General features: G+C 45.1%; 1 protein-coding gene across 1 annotated transcript in view; it reads left to right on the top strand.

Annotated features, from left to right (window-relative positions):
• The first annotated feature begins 21,113 nt into the window (after positions 1-21,113).
• The window catches only part of EEPD1 (endonuclease/exonuclease/phosphatase family domain containing 1), a 62,148-nt gene continuing 59,901 nt past the window's right edge, over positions 21,114-23,360 (top strand). Inside the window, exon 1 of the mRNA XM_054640267.2 lies at positions 21,114-22,348. Within this exon, the coding sequence (XP_054496242.2) occupies positions 21,495-22,348 (854 nt within the window). The 5' untranslated portion in view covers positions 21,114-21,494. The remainder of the gene's footprint in view (positions 22,349-23,360) is intronic.

A 23,360-nucleotide genomic window follows, 5' to 3' on the forward strand; every position in this document is an offset into this window, starting at 1 on the left:
AGATGAAGTAATCTTCCCTCTTCCTTCGAGAGCCAATGTATTTTCTACAAGGCACAGCCTGCTAGGGACTTACTAAACTTTCTCTTTCCCATCTCAGCTTCTAATTTCATAATAATTTTTATATTGTTGGCTTCAAAGGCTGGCTACCATTCCCTCCCTGCATTATTTTCTTCCCGTTTACCGTTTTTTAATTCCACCCCTAGAAATGCATGAATCTAAGACAAACTTTCCAATCCATAATACCTGAGGAGATCTGAAATGGGGTCAGAGAAATTCACCCATCCCTACAGGATAATCCTGCTGCTCTACAGCATTGCTGGATGTACTGCAAATGCTACAGACACACTTGCAGGACTGATAAGAGAGCTGGGGTGTATTAAATGGCGACAGTCCACCATGCACAGGAAAATCAGCAGGAGTCCTGTTTGGCCATCCCCTCTCTGGGAAGAATGTGGTGTCTCTGATTTCCTTGCAGTAAACCTGGAAATGACATTGCTGTAGCAAACCAGTCAGCTGGGTTGTCACACCACTGCATGCCAAGGTCATTTAGAAAGTCACCAGTGACTTTCTGGGAAAAGCAGCTCTCACCACTTAAAAGGCTCAGGCTGCTGTCACCAGACCTAGTTTCTCTTCTTCACACCAGTCCTTGGTGCTTGCTGCCAAGCATGAAGGAAAATTTGCAAAGTAAGTCAATGTCTGCAGTTTCAGAACATGAAGAATAATTTCCTTCGCTGTTGCCAAGGCAGGACTAAAGGCAAGGAGTGGAACAGACTCCCCCCCACCCCAAGGACAGCAGCAGACTTCCGTCCCTCTTGTTCCTTTGCAAGATAAGCCATTCCCATTCCTGATGCTGGGTGTTAAAACCTTCTGGAAACACAATGCTAAAGGACATTTACTAGTATGCTAACATGGTCCTGTGTGTCCCTTGAGAAAAAACATGGCACTGAGGAGAACTTCACATTGCACCCAAAGATGTGCACTGCCTGAAACAGACTTTGATGTTGAATTCAGACACAGAGTTAGGCCTGAGGCTGTCTCAGAAGACCTTGGTAGCTTCCAAAAACTTTCTGAAGAAGACATTTCCATCCGCTTTTTGTCATCCCTTCTGGTGACTCAGCCTGACTTAAGTCAAGCCCAGCAGAATCTACCACCCCCTCTTCTTCTGGGTTATGCTTCCCCCAAATGCTCTTGCTGGGGCAGGTAACACTGCTTGCAAGGACTTGGGTAATCCATTTGTAACTGTGGTGGGACTCAAAAATAATCCCCCAGAAAAGCCTCTGGGGAGAGGGAGGCTAATGGAAGATTTGGCTTTGAGAACAGTTGTTATAAACCAGTTCTTAATCACTCTTGGGAGTTGGAGAGTTCTCCCAGGCTTATTTTTGGAAAAAAATAAAAAAATCTTTTTCTTCATTTTCTTCTTCCTCCATCCATTTGGATCTGGAGTGCTCACAAGAGATAAGGCAGTAGCCATTTGGCTGACCAAAAAGCCCTGCTGCGCTATCCAAATGCATGTTGTTCCCATTACAGAGACATCAGTGAGATCAGGTAGGAAGTTCCCCCTTCTCATGCAGGTCCCAAAACATCCTGGCTTCCCTGAGAAGAGGCCAGCTTATGAACAAGATAAATGCATTGAGATTACATGCAGCTCCTCTGGGTGAAACCAGAGATATTTTCCCCATTTTTGGAGCTGATCTGTGGAGCATGATGCTTCATCTGCCCTGGTGCATGGCCCTTCACAGGTCCAGTCTCAGCACCTGGCTGTTGTGGTGGGATCTGGCACACACACTGGAGCTTCCCAAATCTAAGGGACACAGACTCGAACACCAAGCAGAGGAAGGATGGTAGCTGCCATTTGGTCTATAAAGTAGGATTTTGGTGCAGCAGCTCCTCAGTTGCTCTGATGAGCTATGTGGGAGTGTGTGTGTCAGGAGGAGGAATATACCACTCTTCCTCAAGTAAGGAAAGCTCTTAAGCTCTGAAATGCAGTTCTCTGTAAAGCAGTGGAAGGATTAATAATTTTTGCTTTACAGCTGGGCTCAAGATACAATTCTAAAGCAGTTTGGTCCAACATACACTGACTGAGGAAATTACATCAACCAAGTTAAGCCTGAGGCTTGCTTTTTTTAAAAAGGAGGAGCTGTACTTAAACATCACATCCTCACCCCCCTTCCTAGTAGCAGGTTAGAGTCACTTTTCTTCAACTCAAATCTGTTCTCGGATCTGTCAGCAAAAGAAGACCCCTTAGCAAATGAATTGGGTGGCGGCCTTTGGATATGATCCAACTTGCATGTGAAGCTGAATGGAGAACAAATGACACACTTTTGAGCCAGGGAATGCTGTGGGTGACAGAAAAACACCCTGTGGTAGATGACAGCTGTGTTTTCATAACCAAGCCATAGCCTTGGGGTTACAGGACAGGGAAGATGCAACACTGCAGTGAAACCACAGGGAGGAAGAGCTCTGTGCCCTCACCCTCAGAGATGCTGCTGTGGTTGCACCTCTGGTCACAACAAACCCATGAAGATGAGAGGTGATGTTGAGCCCAAAACACTGCACCTCCACAGAGCAGCCCAGACTGACAGGTGATTTTTGCCCCAGGCAGAAGGAAGCTGGTCCCACCTAGAAACTCCATCCTTACCTGACCATTTTGCACCATTCATACTTCTGGTAGGAAGAGTTCCATACATGGGAACTCTGTGCCCCCTACCTCCATTGCTACAGCAAAGAGCATCAAAAGCTGGTTTATACTTCAAAGCATTTGCTCTGACACTGTCTTGAGTCATCACAGATTTGGGTATTAAAGCATCATAGTTGCCAGTAATAGGTCACAACATGTTTGCCAATTTTATTAATTTGCACAAAATAAGATAAAACTTATTTAGCTTTCAGAGTGTATGCACCATGCAAATGCCAACTGATCTTGGTTTTAAAACAATCTAAAGCTACAAAAGGAAAGGAAGATAATTATTTTTAGCTGTGATTCAATGCACAGCAGCAAGCTCCCTGTATATCATAACGAGGAGCATGGAATGATGCAGAGGTAGAGAAAAACAGCCTTAGAGAATAAAGCAAAAAAGAACAAAAAGAGAAGAGGAAACTTCTGAAGCTATTATTGCCTTTGCAGTCTTCTTATCTGGAACTGAGTACAAGAAATAATTGAATTACAGTGCAATAATTACTGGGTTAATGAGGGCAGACTGGCAATTGCAATATTCCTAGTTTTCTTCCTTCCCTTCCTTTCCTGAAAATACTTAAAAGAATTGGTAAACAAAGTGGGTTATTTATAAATACAGACAGACTATACATCCCAAACCAGTACAGTTAAGCCGGGAGAATGGAAAACATAGTTTGCCTGGGATTTGGAGACATTTAAAGGAAAAGCTTCCCTTAAGGAAACAGCCAGCTGTATACTTTCAGAGCTAACTTAACAGCTGGCTGTTAAACACCCAAGCTGCTTTAAAACTCGACTTGGAGATGCTGAATACATAGTTTTAACTCCTAATGAGGTGTTAAGTGGCTCAGTAATTTATTTCCTTCCCAGGGGCTAATGATCATGTCAGAAGGGAAAGGGCAGCTATCAGCCTTGACATTTCGGTGATCCCCATCAGGACTGGTAGAATTATTATCGCCTCGTTCGCCACAAGGCAGCGAGCTCTCCCGGTGTCAGCAGCACTGTGGGATATGCTTTTTTCCTTATTCATGTTTTAGCAGCCTGTGTTATTCCTGGCCAGGGCTAAACACCGCAGGAAGGACGACAAAGAAGTAGCCTGTGCCTGGGGAAGTTTGTCAGGCAATCTCAGGAAGACGAGGAGCTCCCACTGCAAGCCAAAGCTGCGCCAGCTCATTAGCGCTCTGTGGAGAAAACATCTCCTAATGACACGGGATGCAGCTACTTGCTGCCTTTTTTAAGCATCGGGTTTTCTAACGCAGCACAGGTCAGCTGTAATCAATGTGGGTTTTAAGCCTCAGGCTGCCAGCTGCTTTTGAGCAGGACCTCTCAGAGCAAATCTGGGAATGGTTTGCAAAGGTTTCCTTTTCTGCTTTTTCAGACCAGGCTGAAATCAGGAGGCAGTAAATCTTTCATTTCGTTTTGGTGACTTTATGCCCCTGTAGTTGCAGCTTTGCTGAGGCACAGTCTATTGTGCCAAGCAGCAGTGTTTGTGGCCTTGTGTGGCTGCAGAACTCTCAATTTCTCTGCTAGAATTGCTCATTGAGTGAAATGAGGCTAAATCTTAACGATTTCCATGATGAGGCCAACGAGAGAAGTCAGTCTGTCTGCAAGTTGGGAAGCACTGTGAAAAAGTTGCCATTTAAGCATACTATTAATGATGAAGTCCAGACAAATTCCTGCTCTTTTGGGGTATTGCTTGGCTCAGTAAAGATGAGCTGTGTGGGCTAACAGAATCAGAGAATGGTTTGGGTTGGAAGGGACCTAAAAGATCATCTAATTCCAGTCCCTTGCTAAGGGCAGGGCCACTTTTCACTTGACCAGGTTGCTCAAAAATCCCATCCAACCTGGCCTTGAACAGTGCCAGGGTTGGGGCATCCACAACTTCTCTGGCCAACCTCATGCAAGGGGTAAGGTTAAGAAATTAACAAATCCTATTGTGATGACATGACGTGCTCTAAAGATCTGTGGCTGTGTGTGGTCAGGTCTGCAGATGGACTTTGAAGGTGAAAGTGGAAACAAAAGCCAGCTGCCTGGGTCAAGAGCTTGCAGAAAGGTGAATATTTAGATAAAAAATATATTGTATTCTTTTTTCTCTTCTTTTTTTTTTTTTTTCTTCTCCTCTTTCTTCTTCCCTATTGTTCATGTCTTGTGTTTGTAACTGGTTTTCAGTCCAGTATGAAACATCACTACAGTTCTTGTCTTAACAATAAGGTAGCTCTGGTGGGACTGGTGTTTGCTTCAGAGAAAGAAAAATGTGGCCCCTGATTTCCATGAATGAAGTAGGTAGACTTCCTTTGTGCTGGGTTGTTTGTCAGAGCCCTGTGTTTCAACCTCTCCTACAATAAAATAGAAATTTTGGTGAAGATAAGGTGAAGACAACAAAATAGGCTTGGTAAAGATAAGATCACAGTAAAGGCTTGTCATACCTGTTGTCCAATTATGTCAGTCTATAAAAACAGCTCCAAGTGAATAAAAATAGCCTTGACAGTGTGAATTACAGTGTTCTGTTGTGTGACTAATTTCAGTGCCTTGATGTGATAACTTAGTTGCTGAACAAGACTATATAATGCCTTGGTAATAGATGTGAAACTCGGAGTTAGGCCCATCTTAACTCTTTGTCTTAGCATGTTTTTGAAGTGGACTTTGCCAAGTGTCTTTGCTACCCTCCAGTCTAAGCTAGGAGGAGGAATAACATTTTTCCTGCTCTATTATCATGGCCATTTTAAAGTTTTAATTTATATATTTCAATCCACCTGTCCCACTGCTCCTGGTGCCTTTTGTTGCTGCAGTATAGATCATCTTTTCCAGAGGACAGGGCCAACTGCTGAATGCATTGCTAGACTTAAAGGACACTGCTGACAATCCCAGCTCCTGCAAGTCTGTAGGTCATGTTCCTGAGGTCAAGCAGCCTCTTAGAAGCCAGGCAAATGGGACATGTGAAGGGGCCCTTTTCCAGCTAAAGGAACACAAGCATGCATGCAGGACCATCAGGCCACTAAAGCCAGTGGGGTTATGCATACTCTGCGAAATGAGCAGCTGCTTGCAAACTTTATTGCATGGAGAAGGAGGTCTCAGCACAAACAAGATCTTCCAGCTTACTCAGCTACACTGCATGATTTTGAATGACTGCATGAATAATGGCACAGGAAGGGAAGGGTGATGTATAGGGTGACCCTTTTTCTTCTACAGAAAAATAACCACTGCCACAGAACCAGACCAAGTTCTCCTTGTTTGGACTTCCCATCACGTTCTGCTGTATGGTTAGATGTGAGCACAAACATTGCTGAAGACTCAGCTTGGCTGAGTTTTAATCATGGGTTAATCATGGGTTTGCAGCATGCCAGCTTCCAGGGGTATATTCCATTTTTAATTGCCTCTGCACTACTCCTTTATACTCTGTAATTTGTCACACTGCAGGAGACTGTTTTGCAGTGTCTGTGCTCCATTCTGTTACATGTCACCTCATCTAAAGTTAAACTCCAAAACAAAATAAATGTTATCCTATCTGTTGAGCATTAAGTATTGAATAGGGGGTTCAGCTGAAGTTAGATGCTATAATTCATTCTGACACAGCAAAGGATAAAAGGGATAATAAGAAGCCCTTGCATAGCTAAGCTTTTTATCTAAGAAGCCTTGTGGTATATAATTTTATCTTGTTAATATATTAATCTAAGAGTCAGGTGGCCAAGATTTCTCAGTCCAGAAATAAAACCATCATGAGCAAGGATTTAAATGCAATATATGTCCATGCCACAAGCCATTACAGTACAATGACATTTAATTTTCATGTGCATACAGAAATACCTTTCTATGGATATTGTCTTGAAAAATTGGTGAGCTGGCAGGAGAGGGTACTGAAGGAAGAAAATATTTGCTTTGACTCATGCAGGATAAATGCAGTGCCCGAATGGTGTTTCTCAAAACAAATTGCTGTTCCAATTTTCTATCCTGCCCAGCTTGACTACACAGTGTTGTCTGTATGTTGCATTTGTTCCAGGGGCAAGGGGAAAGCCTGGGACAGATCAAGCTCTGAGACTTCAAGCATTTTATTTTATTCTCCAGTTTTTCAGTGGTAAAAAGAGCTTAATAGCACTTTCATTGTGACAAAGGTGCTGTGAGGAAAGATTTCTGTGATGTCCTTTAAGCACGTAGATTAGAGAGATTGGGGAAAGGACCTCAGCAAATGATTTCCAATCCCACATGGTTAGTTTTTCATTTTTCAGACCTGCTCCTTTTGGATCAGGCAGAGCAAGTGCCTCTGAGTAGTTTGTTAATGTGGCTTGAGATCATCAGAAACCTCCAGGAAAATACCTTCACTGGTAGTTTCCTAAAGGGTTTCTCCCTGCATGTCCTATCCTGGACACACAGGATACCCACATATTATGTCTGAACCTTGCTGTTAGAAGAGAGGAGAGATTAAATGCTCTGTGTGATGCTCTACAACCCCTCTGGCTATATTCAGAGATTCATGATCCTTTGCTTTGTTTGCCTCAGACCTCAGGCCACTGCCCTGCTTGCCACAGTCTGAGAGAGAACCTTCTTAGTGTTTTATGTATGGTGAGAAGGCTCATGAGCCATACAGTCCTTGGCCCCACTCAAAAACATTTATGCTCAAATCTTTCAGACACTTTACTTTCATTATTATCCACTACTGTAAAGTAATTTCTTAAATGAAGAGATCAAAACCCTGAAATCTCACTAACAGAGAGACACTGAGGCCTCTCTCTTCTTCAGGTTCCCAGCCTTGGGATCATTACAGTAGCAGTAGACTGGGCACAGAAGTGAGGAGACAAAGCTCTGAGTGGTATTTTAATGTCTTAAATGTCATTAAAAATTAACATATTTTATGAGCATTTTCTTCTAATGTGTAATTTCACTTTGCTATGAAATCCTAAGTTCTTGGCAATGTGATCCCACCGGAGAATCATTCAGCAAATAACACAAAGCACAGGCTTTTACTGGACTTTCTAGGACTGTACAACTTATACTTTGTAGGAATCCTCACTAATATTTGAGGGGATGATAATTAAAAAAACTGAAACAATAACAAAAACCAAAAAAATCCCAAGTTATTCCTTAATAAGAGCTTGAAAAATACTCCATCTGACTTTTATGAAGTAGATAACCAGGATCAGTCTTCTGTACAGCTACTGATAGGAGAAATTGTGGTGTTGTGAGGTCCCCAGGATGAGGTGAGAGATGAGAATTTGACTCCATGTTCTCAGAAGGCTGATTTATTATTCTATTCTATTCTATTCTATTCTATTCTGTTCTATTCTATTCTAGAAATTATATACTAAAACTATACTAAAGAAAGAGAAAGGATACATCAGAAGGCTAAACAAGAATGATCATGAAAGCTCGTGACTGACTCCTCAGAGTCCAACACAGCTGATGGTGATTGGTCATTAATTAATTTAAAAAATTCACATGGAACCAATCAAAGATGCACCTGTTGGTAAATGATCTCCAGACCACATTCCCAAGAAATCAGATAATTATTGTTTTCATTCTTTTCTGAGGCCTCTCAGCTTCCCAGGAGAAAATCCTGGGCAAAGAGGATTTTTCAGAAAATACCATGGTGACGAGAAATCTCGTGACTAAAAGAATGGCAGCATAGATCCTCTTCCATTAGCAGGCACTGTCCCCATGTAGAGCTTCTGTATTCTCTCAGCTGGATGCACTGGCTGTATGCTCAGTCTCCCCTCAGCCTGACAGGCACCAGTCTCCCAAACCCACAAGGTTCTGAGCTACATGGCTCAAGAAACAAGGTGCTGAGCATGAGCAGCAGCCTTCTAGACTCACTCCTTGTTATGCAGGCGCAGCATCAGTTGCCAAGTCAGCTCTGAGCACATCTACTCCCTGTAAAAGAGATTGAAGCTCCTGCTCAGATGACTGCTAAGGCTAAATGGAGCGTGGCTGATAGCCCTGAGACCACAGAAGAGCATGATCTGTTTTATCCCCATCACAATTTTCATTATGAAACAACATTTCAGGGAACAAAATCATTTTGAAGTGGTAGTTCAATTTGGTTAGCTTCAACTACTTTAGCAAGGAGTAGGTGGGGGCATTTTAAGATTAAACGCACTAAGTTTTTGTTTACAGTTTGGCATGAGGCAAAAATAATGGTAACAGTTCCTCACTGAGAATCCAAATCCAGTATTTAAACTTGTATGCATCTCATCTGTCTCTGAGTTCTGATTTATTTTTCCCCCCTAGTCCTTTCCTGACATTTTTAAGCATTAAATGTTAATGTAATTAAGCTCTAATGTGACTGCAGCCTCTAAGAAACACAGCATGAATTTTTGTCATACTCAGAAAGTCTCACAGTAGTGTGGGAATTTCTTCTTTTCTTTCAGTTTCCTCAAGTTTTGGAACCTCTGTTTCCAAAAGTAATGCCAGCAACCAGTACATGTGGCCCCAGCACATGATAGGAGTGTGGCTATGGAATAAACTTTAAAATAAAAATTTTAAACCTGAACACCTGACCAGAGTTATGTATCACTCATATATCATCATATCATATCATATCATGTCTATCACATCATATCCACTGAGGCCTGGGCTATCCTAGCAATGCAACTAGTCATAAAAAATACAATAAAATAGTTTTTTTTTTCTTTTTTAGGTGCTAACAAGTATAATGACCATGAGCTAGCAAGGATGTTTCATGCAGTACTGGGCAGAACTATAATGTGACTTAAGTGTTTGATGTATTTCTTCTGAGGGATGGGAAATTCCATTTGCTGTGGCAGATGGAGATCCTTTTGTGTTGCTTCTCTTTGGGGCCATGCTCTCCAATGAAGAAAGTGTTTCTTTCCCAGTCCCAGAGGTATCTGTCCCCTTCTGTTCCAATGTAGTACATCACACATCATGGTATTGGTGTTTGGGCTGTAAGAGCAGTAAGTTACGGGAAAACACTCCCGTTGTCAATTATGGTAACTTCTACAAAGTAGTTGGCTGAAGTTAAACCTTTCTATAATTGCTGGGGCTTCTAAGCACAAACACGCCCTTCACATAGTAATCATAGCAACAAAAAGCCCTCCAACTTTTTAGTAAGGAAATGTTCTATTGTTTCAATTTGCTGTAATTAAAGCCTGCTCTTCGCATTAGAAAATCAAATTCCATTTACAAGATGAATAATTCCCTTGAGTTCTCTTTGCTTCCATTGTTCTGAAGCGATCGAACTTCTCCCTGTTTGGCTAAGGAAGCCCTGCAGTTTTTTTTCCTCTCTCTTAAAATTAACCCCATATAACATGCAGAGTGAGAGCAGAATAAGAGCTCTGTGATGTTGCTGGTTGCAAGCTGCCTTGTTTCTCCTTTTTCAGAGAAGGTACCTCTCCTCCCACAGAAGGTGACTCCCTTGACTAGGGAGTCTCTCTTCTGGACTATTTCAACAGAGCTTTGGTTCAGAACGTGTGGATTTTATTCTTACAGTATTAACAAACCACTATATCCCTTCCTGCAGAATCAGAATCAGAAACAAATCTTAATTATTTGAGAACAGATGGATGAGGATTTTCTGCTTGTTTCTTTTTTTTTTGATCCAGCTTAGATCGCATATCTTCTTTAACTAAAAAGACCCCAAACCATACAGCTGTAAGCCACTTTATTGTTTAAAATGGGATGATTATCCCCATGGATCTGCAAAGAATGGATATGAAACTATCAATGCCATACAACCCCTGATCTATTCCCTTTTCTCTCTCTCAATATCTGTGCTCTCTGCAGCTTACCAAATCCTCCCCCAGCTCCTATTTATCATGCCAACAAGTCCAAGACCACCATTTTCTACAAAGCTGCAGAATAATTTAGGTTGAAAGGGAGATCATCTAGTCGACCTAGTGGCTGAAGTTACTGGAAACCACAAAGAGCTGTGCTTCAGATATCTCCAAGAATGGTGATTCCTCAGGTTCTCTGGACTCCTGCCCTTGGGCTGCACCACTGCTATAGGCATATGTACTCAGAATTTTCTGCTGAAATTTAAGATATTTCAGGGGTTTAATGCTGTTAAAATTAATTCTATTACTCTTAATAGCCAGGTCATGGTTAGCAGTAATGGATTTTCTCCTCTTGCATCCAGGCATAAGGGACTCTCCTCCATCTCAGCAATCTGAGCACTGAATTTGAATCCCAACACAGCTTTAATGCTTCAGAGGCATAGGCAGGAGTCTCTTCCCTGACAGAGAGAGCAAAAAACGCCACAGCAGTCAGCTGGCACAGCCTTTGAGCAGAGCTGTGAAGAGGAGATAAAAGTGGGAACATGCTGGCGTGCCCAGAGAAATCATTGTGCCATCCCATGCTTCCTCATCCAGCTCAGGCTTTGCTGCTGCTCCTCTGCCACTGCTAGCTCCAGGGCATAAATAACTCTGAGGATCAGGGGTGGATGCCAAGGGAAAGGTGAGTTGGTGGCACAGAAGGTGGGAAGCAAAGCAAATGGTTTCTCCTGGATAATTTGCTCTTTGATATTAAATGGACCTGAGTATAAGTCTCTTGTGGTGACACCATATGAGTCAAGGAGCTGTGAAATGAAGTCAGAGGCAACTGGGAAGACATTCTGGAGAGTGTTGGATATCTTATCTGTGAGCAGTCTCTGTACTTTGTCCAGAGATTAAAATATGTCAGCATTAAATATCTGACCATACAAAGTGACACACTATAATGAGTGAAGACCCTTACAGATGATTCCTTTAACAACGTAAATCAGTCAAATATTACAGGTTTTTCATGCTGTTTTGAAAAATAAAATCCTTAAAAGTTTGGGGGCTGTTTTTAACAATGAACTTAGAGCAATTGTTTGACATCACAAACATCCAAAACTTGGAGCAAGAGCAATTATGCTAATAACGGAATTTTTGTTGGGATATTCCAATTTTCTAATTTGTTTGCTTGTTTGTTTGTTTTAAAGCTTATTTTAACACTTAAAACCAAGATTATAGTTGACTATTTATTGCATGTTTCAGCTCTGGAATTTGAAACCTCTTGATGCAATGTTTTGAACATTTTGATTTAAAAATATGAGTTAGAGGAAGCACTGTGAAATTCCTGAATCATGTGAAAGAAACCTGTCTGGACCTTTATATAAACAGATGGTTTTTACAGTTTTCTGTTTGGGTGGGGTTTTTTGTTTGTTGTTTGGTTGGGTTTTTTGTTTTGTTTTGTTTTGGGGTTTTTTTGTTGTTGTTGTTGTGTTTTTCCCCCATTTGGTTTATGCTGACACAAATTCTTGTCTTGCCTTTTTGTTTTCATGCATCGTGCCTGGCCTGATCTCTTGGGAATCTCTAACCCTTCCTGAAATCCAAGGGGAAGAATGTCCCTGCCACTGCTGAGGGACCTGCAAACACTGTAGAGAATATGTCTCTGGTATCCACTTTGACTTATGATCCTGCAGTGAGTTGGTGGAATGTTTTTGCTGGGCAGTGCACCCAACATTGTCCCTGCCACAGCCTCCACCCAGCAAAACCAAATGAAATTCAGAGCTTAATGAAGGACAAAACACAGTGCCTTTCTGACTCGAAGGATTTCTTCTCTCACAATGTTTCTTTCATGACTTGTTTCTTGTGATACAGAGTTATCATTGTGCCTTAAACAATGACTAGCTTGAATCCAAAGGGAATCTGCAAGTTTGTGTCACCTTATCTAAAAGTATCGAGAAAAGAGAATACAGACAGAGCAAAACTCCTTCCCCATTTCTTTTCAACCTATGGCAAAGGTGGCGAGAAGCCTCAAGTGTTTGTCTTTGGAAGAATCAGCCCTTTCAGAAGCAGGTGGTGTCAAGATTGACTGATGCGAATGCAGTTCAGTGTCCTTGCCAGCTCTTAGTGTGCATGGCTGCCTGTCCCAAACAGCCCCTGTGAAGGCCACATGCTGATACCCTTTCTCACAGTGGGCAATCCCCCACTCTCCAGCTAGTCACCATCACACTAGAGAGGGCTGGACTCAACAAGGGCAGTGCAGGTGGCAGATCCTTGTGCACAGTGTGGAAATGGCAGGCTCAGATCCAAAGACCTCGCAGAGCTTCACCAGCAGCCATTAGAAACCTGCAAACTCCAATTGGTGTGATGGATAATTACTGTACTGAAGTTCTCTAAATACATGGAGACCCCTGTTGGTTCTCTTTTAACCCACCTTTCTAAAACCCTTCTGTCCTATACTAGTAGGAGTAACAATGGCAAGCAGCGAAACACCATGAAAGAAAATTGCAGGTGAAAAAAATAAATAGTAGGAGTGATGACTTGGTTTAGTGAAAATCAGTCTCCCCATCCCTGTGCAGTATGGAGGTGACAGTGCATGTAACAATTGCTTGCTTGGTTAAGGTAAGTCATACCTGGCAAATCTAATGGTCTAAGGGGTGAACTGTGTGTGGACAGCCTTGTGACTTTGCCAAGGCAATGCTGAATGTTAGGCTGACCAAGGGAACTGGCACATCCAAACTAGATACCTGACACTCTGAAGCCCAAGACACTAGCCCATGGAACATCACCTTGCAGACAGCCCTAAGTGTCAATCCTAAGTGTGGAGTGAGTTCTCATCCAGTTTGGGATGGCAATATGGTACATAAACTGAAGGAGCAGCAGCTGTCTTCCCAAAGGTGTTTGATTGCCACAGTTTGTATGTGTGCATGCACAGTCAGAAACAGAGTCAGCAACATGTACTTTTGGGATGGGCCTTAGTCAGCTTAAGTGAGTCATTCATCCAACCATTTCTCTGAGCTTCACCCCACTGAGTGTCCTGTCTTCCTTCTGTCCTGTCTTAGGAGTGATGCTGGTGGGTTACCAGCATTCCCTGATGTCACTTGGTAGGTATCAGGACAGGAATGCCCAGCACCTTGCAGTGTCAGGTGACAAGAACATCCCCTGAGTCATGGGAGGAGCACCCCACATGCCATAGTTGCAAGTGCACAGGTTAAAGGAGACATGCTCCATGAATAACACAGGAAGAATGTGGCTCATTTACTGGCTGGCATGAATGCGTGTGTATGACATGGCTATATGTGGTGTGAAATCAGAATTAATCAACTGCATGCTTTGAGACACTTGGGAGAAGGATTAGAACCTGATTTCAGGATACCTGGTGAGATTACTTTTGAAGCAGGAGGTGCTGGAGCCATGTCTGAACCACAGCAAAGTCTGAGAATCCATCCACAGGAAAAACAGACATCCCACAATACCCAGAAGAGTGTTTGCATGGAAATGACAGCCAACCAAGATGTGCTGAGTTGTTTTTGTGGTGAGTCATGGTGGTGAGCACACACCAGGTGAGCAGGAATGAGCGGCCTGCAGAGTGTGGGGAGCTCGTGCTCTGACATAATGCAAAAGCTTGTGTAACATGGTGACAGCTATTTTTTCTCACGTCTCTTCAAACTTTGAAAAAGTCTCTCCAAAACACGTTATTTGGCTGGAACAAGGTTTGGAGCTGTGGATGTGACCTCAGCTAAAACCTCACACACAGTAAAAAGAATAATCTAACATCTTACCTACTTTAAACCTTTACTTAGGCAGCAAACTCCTCACCCCAGGATATGTAAGCTTAATTCCTGTCCAACAGAACTTCAGAGTTCCTGTGTTTCCAATTATTAGAGTACATATTACTGAGCATAAGCAAGGACTAGTATCTAGCCTTAAAATAGTAAGCACTTCAGGGCTGTGGGGTTTGTTTTGGGAGAATTCTGGTTTTTGCAATGTGTATGACATCTGGCAGCAATTCACCAATACTTTGGCATGGTGTCTCTAAGCACCATGTTCTTGAGTGCAGCTGTGTCAATGCACAGCTATCTTCCTAATCATGCTGTTGGAATTAGTGAGATAAGCTAGAAACAGACTTTGGTCTCTACTTAATGGGCCACCCTGATGACTCTTATTTATGTTTTCAAGCCTTTCCTGACCCATCTGTGACTCAGGTATTCTCAATTTGAGTGGATGATGTTGATTTCTCCTCCCTAGGTCTCTACCAAAATTCATCTTGTCCATTTTGCCCTCTGGCTTTTGAATTTTCAACCTACCCACCCAAGTCCTTGCAGGCTTTCTGACTCCACCCACAAGCTTTGTAAGTATATGGTCTCCCACACCCTCTGTCATTAATCAGCTGTTTCTGTCCTATCCTTCAAGTCAGTCATCCCATCAAAGAAAAAAGTGAGTTTGGTACAGCCATGCTGGTGGGGTTTTTTGAACAGCTAATTACATTCCAAGGACTTAAAATCCTTATTTGTGCAAGGGTCTTTCCAGTGATCAAAGCTAGGTCCTTCGGTTTGGTTTTAATTAGCTCAGTGGTGTTCAGTTCCAGGTGCTCAGGGGCTTGCTTGTCCTCCACTGGTCCAGCATTGCTCAGATGCTCTGCTGCCCATTCCCCAGATGCTGCTGACCTGAGCTCACCTGTCTCCTCCAAGCAGCCATCCTACAGGACCTGTTCCTAGAGGAAGACCTCTATACTGTCTTGCTGTTCTTCCTCCTGCATGCTTTCATTTCAATAAAATCTGGCTCTCAGAGAACCACACGAGTCAATTCCACCAACAGTGCAGGCCCTCCTGCATGCCTAAATCAACACAGCAGCCTTTTAAATCATTCTGGGCATTTTCCTTTGTCTTCATGGGAATTGGATCGAGCTTTCACTGAAGGTGTTGTAACAACAAGGCAACTTGTGCTGCTTGTCAGGGAGGCTCCTCAGAGAAGTTCAAAGTCTGCTGGGAGTGGTTGAAGCCATTAAACCATTTTAATTGTTGGTACAGGACTTGAAATGTGAGAGACATATTTTCTCAGGAGAGCATTGCAGAGATGATAATTTAGGCAGTGTGCTATGTTTTGTGTGAAAAGTCTTAATCAAAACATTTTCTGTTTCATAAACCTATGATCTGATCCTCAACAGAGCTCTGGTTTTATACTGGGGCTCTATCCTCTGCAGATCTCTGAGAATTTGGGACTAAGGGAAAGTTTGACTCTACTTTGTGGCTTATTTTCTTCTCAGCAAACAGAATTATATATATGAAGGGGAAAAGACAGGAAACAAACATGACACAAGTAAACCACACAGAAACCTGACTGACTCCTCCTTATAGATGAGAAAATTAAGATTTTGCCTATCTGAATAATTTTGGGGTCTACTGTTCAAGGAGTAGAGACTAATCCCTTATGTTTTTATAACAAAAAACTCCCAACCAAACCCAAAACACAAACCAAAAGCAAACCCCCCAAACAGCAGAAGTTATAAGTAATATATAAGTCTGGGTAGAATTGCAGTGGCTGCTACAGTAACTGTAGAATCACTGAGTTAAAAAGCTGTATGCATGAGTTAACTAATGGTCATGAAACTCTTTGAAAAGTAAAAGGTAAACATTATATGGATTTTTTACACATTTCTCTAAAATTTATTAGCAAGAAAATTAATTATGGTAACCTAGTAACTACAGGTAAAGGATAAAATTACAAATTATGCAAAATAATAATTTGTTCAGTTGAGGGGCTGACGGTACAACTGCTGATGACCAAAGTGCTGTGTGAAGTGCTAAAAGCTATACTAAAAACCCTTTCCAGCATATTGGTTTATTTCTCCTCTTCTCCTGCTTGGCTTTTGAGATGCCTAAAATCTCATTGCCTGTGTCTCTTCCACAAAAACCCACTTGATGCTTGCCTTTGTGTGGAACCACAGACAGCTCGCCCTGGGTGAGAGCTTAGGCACCTGGCTCACAAGTCACCAATTCTGACTCTCCCTCGTGCCATGTTCACACAGCAGTGATTTATGGGCATTTTTACTGGAGGCTGGATGGACTAGGCCTCAAAGAAAACATTAGCTGGGTCACAGCTCCACCACATCCCATGTTTCTCATCTGGGAAGTTCAGGAGTTGCCACCACTGGAGGCCTGGAGTAGGCAAGCTTCTGTAAGCGTGGCCTCAATGAGTCTGCCTGTGGTCAAGGAAGGACTGGATTTTTTAGTTCTTTTCTATCCTTGTGCCCAAGGGGTATCTGAGTCATCTCAGATGTGGGGCATGAGAATCAAATCCCCCCTGATGTCTATGGAAACTGGAAAATGCATCCCACATTCTGCTGGAGATTGTGCTCTCTAGCTTGGGTTCCTTTTGTTTCCCTCTAGGATGAGCTGTCCTACTGAGCACTGGTGAGCCTCTGGTTGAGATCTCCTCTGGAAGGCAGAGGTCTGTGTTTCAGACTCAAGTCCAAGCCAAGTGAAGCCCTAATCAAGGTATGAGGATGACTCACTTCTGCTCACCCTTCTGACTGTATTTCTCTGTAGGATGTGACACCCGTCACCTGGCAACACGGCACTGGTGACATCACTTTTTTGCAACAAGTTTGGCAGCTGTATAGAATGCCTTACAGGAAAAAGAGCTCACATCATAGACATTGGATTCCCAAGAAAAACCTCATGTGATTGTGTGCTCTGCTGCTCTACCCCTCATCCCTTCCCCAGGGATTTTATTAGAGCGTGGGCTAATTTCAAGTGAATTTGATTAAGGTTAAATGTCTCGAAAATACAAAGTTTCTAAAAGAGCCACAAATATTGATGGCCATTTAGAACAGAGATATCCAGATTAGTGACCCCACTGAGACACTAATGGAGACTCAGTTTAATTAATAAAGACCAGAAAATCAAAAAAGGAAAGAGCCACCAAGAATCAGACTTTGTAAGTCCCACCGCTTATGAAATTGCTAACTCCTACTTGTTATTACTTGTCTTCATAAAAACACTGCCTGTCTTCTCCCTCGGGCATCTGTTACAAGTGTTACTGAAGATGTCCTTGCAGAAAGAAAACAATTACTTTAATAGCTCCCTTTAATAAGAACACAGGCACTGCAGTTAATCAGCTGCCTTTTCGAACCCTTGCCCGTTAAAAGCCCAGTGCAGCAGGTCTGAAAACACAGGGTGTAAAAGTGTGATTGCCAAGCCCCCCAAGGCTGTGTGAGAGCTGGAAAAGGCACTGCTATCACATGGTGGGCTGGTAGGAACTGCAATTGCTGCCTGAACACTGAAGGCAAACTCTGTGTTTTTCTGTTGAGTAACATCTTCTGTCTCCTTCTATCCCTCATCATAAAACTCAGTTTATTTGTTTAGAGCCTCTGCAGTGTAGATGAGGGATGTTAAAACATGCAAAAATAGATTAATAGATTCTTTTACGACCAACTTAAAATGCTAAGAAGTTAGCCTTTAAAATCTATTGGTCTGTAGGCAGATTTTTTGCATCAATTATGCCAAAAGACATTGTTCACCAGCACCTGCTCTCACTCCATCAGGTTCAAGCACTTCCATATCATCCTTAAACATTGCATTTATAGGCCTGAAGTACTGCAGAACCTCCTTCAGATAGAAAATGTTTGGTTTTGTTCTTTCTTCTTTGAAGAATTCCTGAAGGGAAGAGGCATTTGAGACCTCCAGAGCTGGCAAGCAGGTGACACAACCCTTCCCCTGTGTTTCTCATGTGGCCAGTTGCTTGCTCTGGTGCCACTCAGCTGTCCAGAAACCTCTTTCGCTACCAGTTTAGGGGGACAGGATGTGAGATGTTCAGTTGAGGAGGGCTGTGGATAGTGGCAAAGCAAGTCCAAGATCAACAAATGGCTGCTGGGCAATGGCAAAACCATTGTTCTCCAGCTCCTTGCTTTGCAACACTGTCCAGTGAAACACAAAAAGGCTCTGCAGGAAGTGTGATGGCTGCTCCCAGGGGCATTTTGAGGGTGTCCCCCCACACCTCTCACTGCTGGAGCCTGCCTGGCCCTGTGAGATCCTCCCCATTCACACCCTCAGAGCAGTGAAACTCAATTTTGCTGTCACTGAGAGGTTTCTAAGCCAGCCCTGGCCAGCAGCCAGCTGCTCAGTAGGCAGCAAGCTGAGGATCCTGAGGAATAAGCCACCCACGGTGTCTCAGAGCCCTCTAAACCTGTTGGGGTTGATGGAGATTCAGGAATCCTGGATTCATGGCCCCTTGCCAGGATAGGTGCCAAGCAGACCAGGGATGCTACCTGCCAGCCAGTGATCACCAGGAGACCATGATCAATCCATCTCTTCTTGAATAAATTTACATACACTGAGCTCAGGATTGGATCAAAGATAAAATCTGGTACCTACCTGGGTTTCACAAGATTTATTTTCTGTTGCCTACACTGGCTGTCAATAATTTTGCCATTGTTTTTTCAATAATTTACTGACTAAACCTCATTTTAATGAATTGCCTCAAATTATTGGATTGTCTAACACTAATGTCAGGCCATTGATTGATCTCTTTTTCCTTTGTTTTCTGTTTAATTTTTCAAGACCTTTTAACATCTTTTGGTGCTTTCCTGAAATGTGCCGAAGGTTGACTCAGATCTCAGCAAACTTCCTGTAAATGTCAACAAAAACAACAAAAATACAGGTTTGGGGCTAATGGAATGATAATCCTCTCATTCTCCCCCCACCCCCCAGCCCACATTTCACATTAGCATGAGGTCATACTCAGGATTAGGTGATGGGACACTTGTTACATCCCTCTGAGCTCTGCTTCCTCAGCTGCATCCAGTCTCACAGGTTAATTTGGTGCTGCAGACTCAGGAAATGTTGAATAGTTGCTGTCAACAGAAAGCGCTGGACAAAAGGGACATCTGTTTTCTTTCTGAAGATGCCCCTGCCTTTTCTTCTGAAACACAGAAAACCTAGTGCTGCCTGCAATGTAGATGATGCTTCAGATGGATTTTGGGGATTTTCAGCTTCAAAACTTAGTTAATGAGCCTGGATCAATGCAAGACAACCTGCTGTAGAAAGCAAAAGAGTGTGCTCTCCATTGAGATAACAGCTTGTGGAGCTATTACTGTAATAATACTGCCTTGCAAAGAATACTCATTTCAATGGTTAATTGTTTCCAGCTCTGAGCTGGTATGGTCCCAGCAGGAACAGGCCCAGCATGACTCCTGCTGCATTGGCCGCTGCTATCGCAGCGCACAGAGCACTTTCCAGCAGACGTGGAAGCATTTAATCACCTGAGTGAGCACTTTCTGCACTCTAGCAGCCAGCAGAGAGCCAATGCCCTGATGCAGCCAGTGCCCTGATGCAGCCAGTGCCATTCCCGTAATGATCATTTGCTAACTCCACTGCCGGGGCGAGCAGCAGGGAAATGTGTGATGGGCAGCAGAGTATCCGGAGCCAGGGTTAAAGCACCCATGCCCCTGTGCAGTCTGAGAGCCTGGCAAAGCCTGGTGCAGCCTGCACTGCCTTAAGCACATCACATTCTCCTTTGCCAAGAAGCTGAATAAATGTAACTTTTTATTTCAGGTGGACCTAAGTCATTTCCATTAGCTTGCCATGAAAAATACATGTACAAGCTGCTACTGCAAGCGGTTTCATTTTCATTAGAGGGCCAACCAAGAGTCTTGATGTCAAAAATACATGTGTACCATATTCTATGCAGTTAAAAGAAATACATTGAGACACTCAGCACAAGGCAGCATCAGGGCACATAGCTGGCATCTGCAATCATATATTTGCTCTTTCTTTCAGTTCCCCCTTCCTTTCAATTACACCCACCGATTATATTTCGATTCATTGACATTGCAGTCACTCCTCTGTGGGCACAGTCAAGCTAGTTTCAAATGAGCTAATTTGGCTACAGATAACATTGCAGACAGTGCAGCATGGGACTGGATGCAGTAGAAACTGGGTAAATATTTCAGTGGCTTCACCAAAATGGGCTGTGGTGGGCTGCTGTGGCTCTGAGCACACGAATAAATTGTGTTAAAACCAGCTGAGGCACAGGAGCAATACACAGCCACGATTTCATTGCAGAATGAGGTTACTCTCAGAGAAGGGCTAGGCATGCTGCAGACCACCACCCCGGCTGAGGCAGACCTAGTATATAGACCTAATGTGTCCAAAAGCATCATTCTGTGGCTGGGGAGTTTCAGTGTGTTCAGCACTCTTGTAATTGCTTGAGATGTTAAATTAAAAAAAAAAAAAAAAAAAAGGAAAAAATGCAGACTTTACCCCGATGTATAAAAGCATAGTGCCTGCAGGAGCACAAAACCAGTGGAGATGACTGATGAGGCTTTCAAGAGGTCTGAAAACACACCTATGCCCCACCAGATGCAGAGAGACGAGCCCAGGGAACTTCTGGGACAGTAATGCTGCAGGCAGCGTCTAAACACCTGAGACCTTAGCGTCCTTTCACCTGGGGACGGGAAAAGCCTGCTCTCAGCGCCCAGGCGACAGCCCTGAGGACGTTCTTAGTCCCCCTGTGCCCAGGCGGGAAGGAGGAGGAGGAGGTCAACCTTCCTCTTCCTCCGAGCCCCCCGCCGGGGCCGGGGCCGGGGCCGGGGCCGGGGCCGGGATCCCTCCGTGGGGAGTCCCGGCGGTGCCGCTCCCGCCCTGCCCTGCCCTGCCCGGCCGGGCCGGTCCCCGCGGTGCCCGGGCGGGGGCGGGCGCGGCGCGGGTGACGCCCGGGGGGCGGTGGCGGCGGCGGCGGCGGCCCCGCCTCGCCCGGCCGAGGGGCGGGGGCTCCCGCAGAGCTACTACTACCGCCGGCGGGGCGCGGGGCAGCGGCTGCGAGCGCCGGGGCCGGAGCGGGGCCGGGCGGGCAGCGGCTGCGGAGGCTCCTCCTGCGCCGGAGAGCGGCGGTGCCCGAGGAGGAAGAGGAGAAGGAGAAGAACGAGGAAAGGCGCGGGGGCCCCTCGGCGGGGCGCAGTGTTCCGCTGACCGGGCGAGTGTGGCGGAGCGGGGTCTGTCCGCAGCTGCCCCGCCGCCGCCCGGTCCGCCCCGGCTTCCCGCGGAGGTCCATGAGCGGCGGGCAGGCAGCCCCGGCAGCGCCCCGCGCCCGCTCCCCCGGCTCCCGCAGCGGCCCGTGGCGGCGGTGAGATGGGGGGCAGCCTGGGCTGCCACCGCTCCATCCCCCGCGACCCGGCCGACCTGTGCCACAGCCGCAAGTTCAGCGCGGCGTGCAACTTCAGCAACATCCTCGTTAATCAGGAGAGGCTCAACATCAACACGGCCACGGAGGAGGAGCTGATGACCCTGCCCGGGGTCACCCGAGTGGTGGCCCAGAACATCGTGGAGTACCGCGAGTACATCGGCGGCTTTAAGAAAGTGGAGGACCTGGCGCTGGTGAGCGGGGTGGGGGCGGCCAAACTGGAGCAGGTGAAGTTCGAGATCTGCGTGAGCAGCAAGGGCAGCTCGGCGCAGCACTCGCCCAGCTCCGTGCGCAAGGACCCGGCCTCTGAGCACCACCTGTCCGCCACCAAGATCAACATCAATACGGCCACCCCGGCACAGCTCATGAGCATCCGTGGCATCACTGAAAAGATCGCCAACAGCATTGTGGACTACCGTAAAGAGCACGGGCCCTTCAAAAGTATCGAGGACCTGGTGAGGATGGACTGCATCAACTCCTCCTTTCTGGACAAAATCAGGCACCAGATTTTTGCAGAGCGCTCCAGGCCCCCTTCAACAAATACCAATGGTGGCCTCAGCTTCATGGCCAAGCCTCACCCCAGCCCCACCTCTCTAAGCCTCCAGAGCGAGGACTTGGACTTTCCTCCCGGGGGTCCAACCCAGATCATATCCACTCGCCCCTCTGTGGAGATGTTTGGGGGGGTGAGGGATGGCAGACCTGTCTTCAGGGTGGCTACGTGGAACCTGCAAAACTGCTCCATGGAGAAGGCCAACAACCCAGGCGTGCGGGAGGTCGTGTGCATGACGCTGCTGGAGAACAGGTAAGAGGCAGCACCTGACCTGCAGGCCCAGCTCCACGCAGGATTGTAGGCTCATGCCTTTGAGGCACTGTAGAGTCTTGTTGTGATCCTAGTGGGACTCACTCCTTCCCAGGATTACTAAATGTTTCCCACTTCTTGCATGAAACTGTGTTTGAGTCATAACGCTGGGACTGTAGTGGCTGTCCCTCCATAAAGCTGCTGTAACCCTGGATGGGCAGTGGAGCTCCTCAGGAGGGGTGTGTGTGTACACACAGCTGTGCAGGGGAGGGCGGGCTGTCACAGTCACCTTAGGCCTGTTAATGGTTGGTCAAGGATTGTTTCTCCATTAAGAGCCTTTTGAACATGTCGTGGAGAGCTGCCTTTCCTGCCAGAAGCTGGGGGGCAGTAGCAGAAGTAGGGCTGTGTAACAGGTGTGGAATGCTGCAGCTTGTCCCACAAGGGTGACACAGTTCCTAATGAGTGGTCATGGGGCATCTCCTGAGCTGGAGGGACTGCTCATCCTTGGGGATGTGAGACATGGAGCACCTGCCTGAGGAAGCTGTGCTGTTCTTGTGCCAGGCTTTGTGTCCTGACTGCACTGAGCACTTGGTGGTGTGGCAAACAGGATGGTACTTCAGGTGTTAATGCAAAGCTGGGAGTTTGGGTTTTGGTTTTTTTGTGTGTAATTGGTCAAGGGTGCTGGGGATGACTGTCTTACTAAACTTTCTGCTGGACACAGAAATGCAGATTGCGATAAGCATTTTGAAATAACTCTAGCCCTTTCCTTTTCATATGTCAAATCTGTCCCAGCTGATCTGGCATTTAGTTTACAGCAGAGGTAAAGTTTCTTTTTCTCTCTGGCTGCGACTCAGACTTCCAGCAGGAAATGAATAGGGGCAGAGGACTCTTAGGCTTCTGCAAAAGGGATGTTGTGGGGCGGGGAAGTGCTCATGAGCTGTTATCTCTGTCCTTTTCCAATAATATGCTGAATAAGAGCTCTTGTTGGTGCGGTTGCAGAGGTCAGGCGTGCGAG

This window comes from Agelaius phoeniceus, chromosome 1 (assembly GCF_051311805.1).
Source record: "Agelaius phoeniceus isolate bAgePho1 chromosome 1, bAgePho1.hap1, whole genome shotgun sequence".
NCBI classification, from domain to species: domain Eukaryota; kingdom Metazoa; phylum Chordata; class Aves; order Passeriformes; family Icteridae; genus Agelaius; species Agelaius phoeniceus.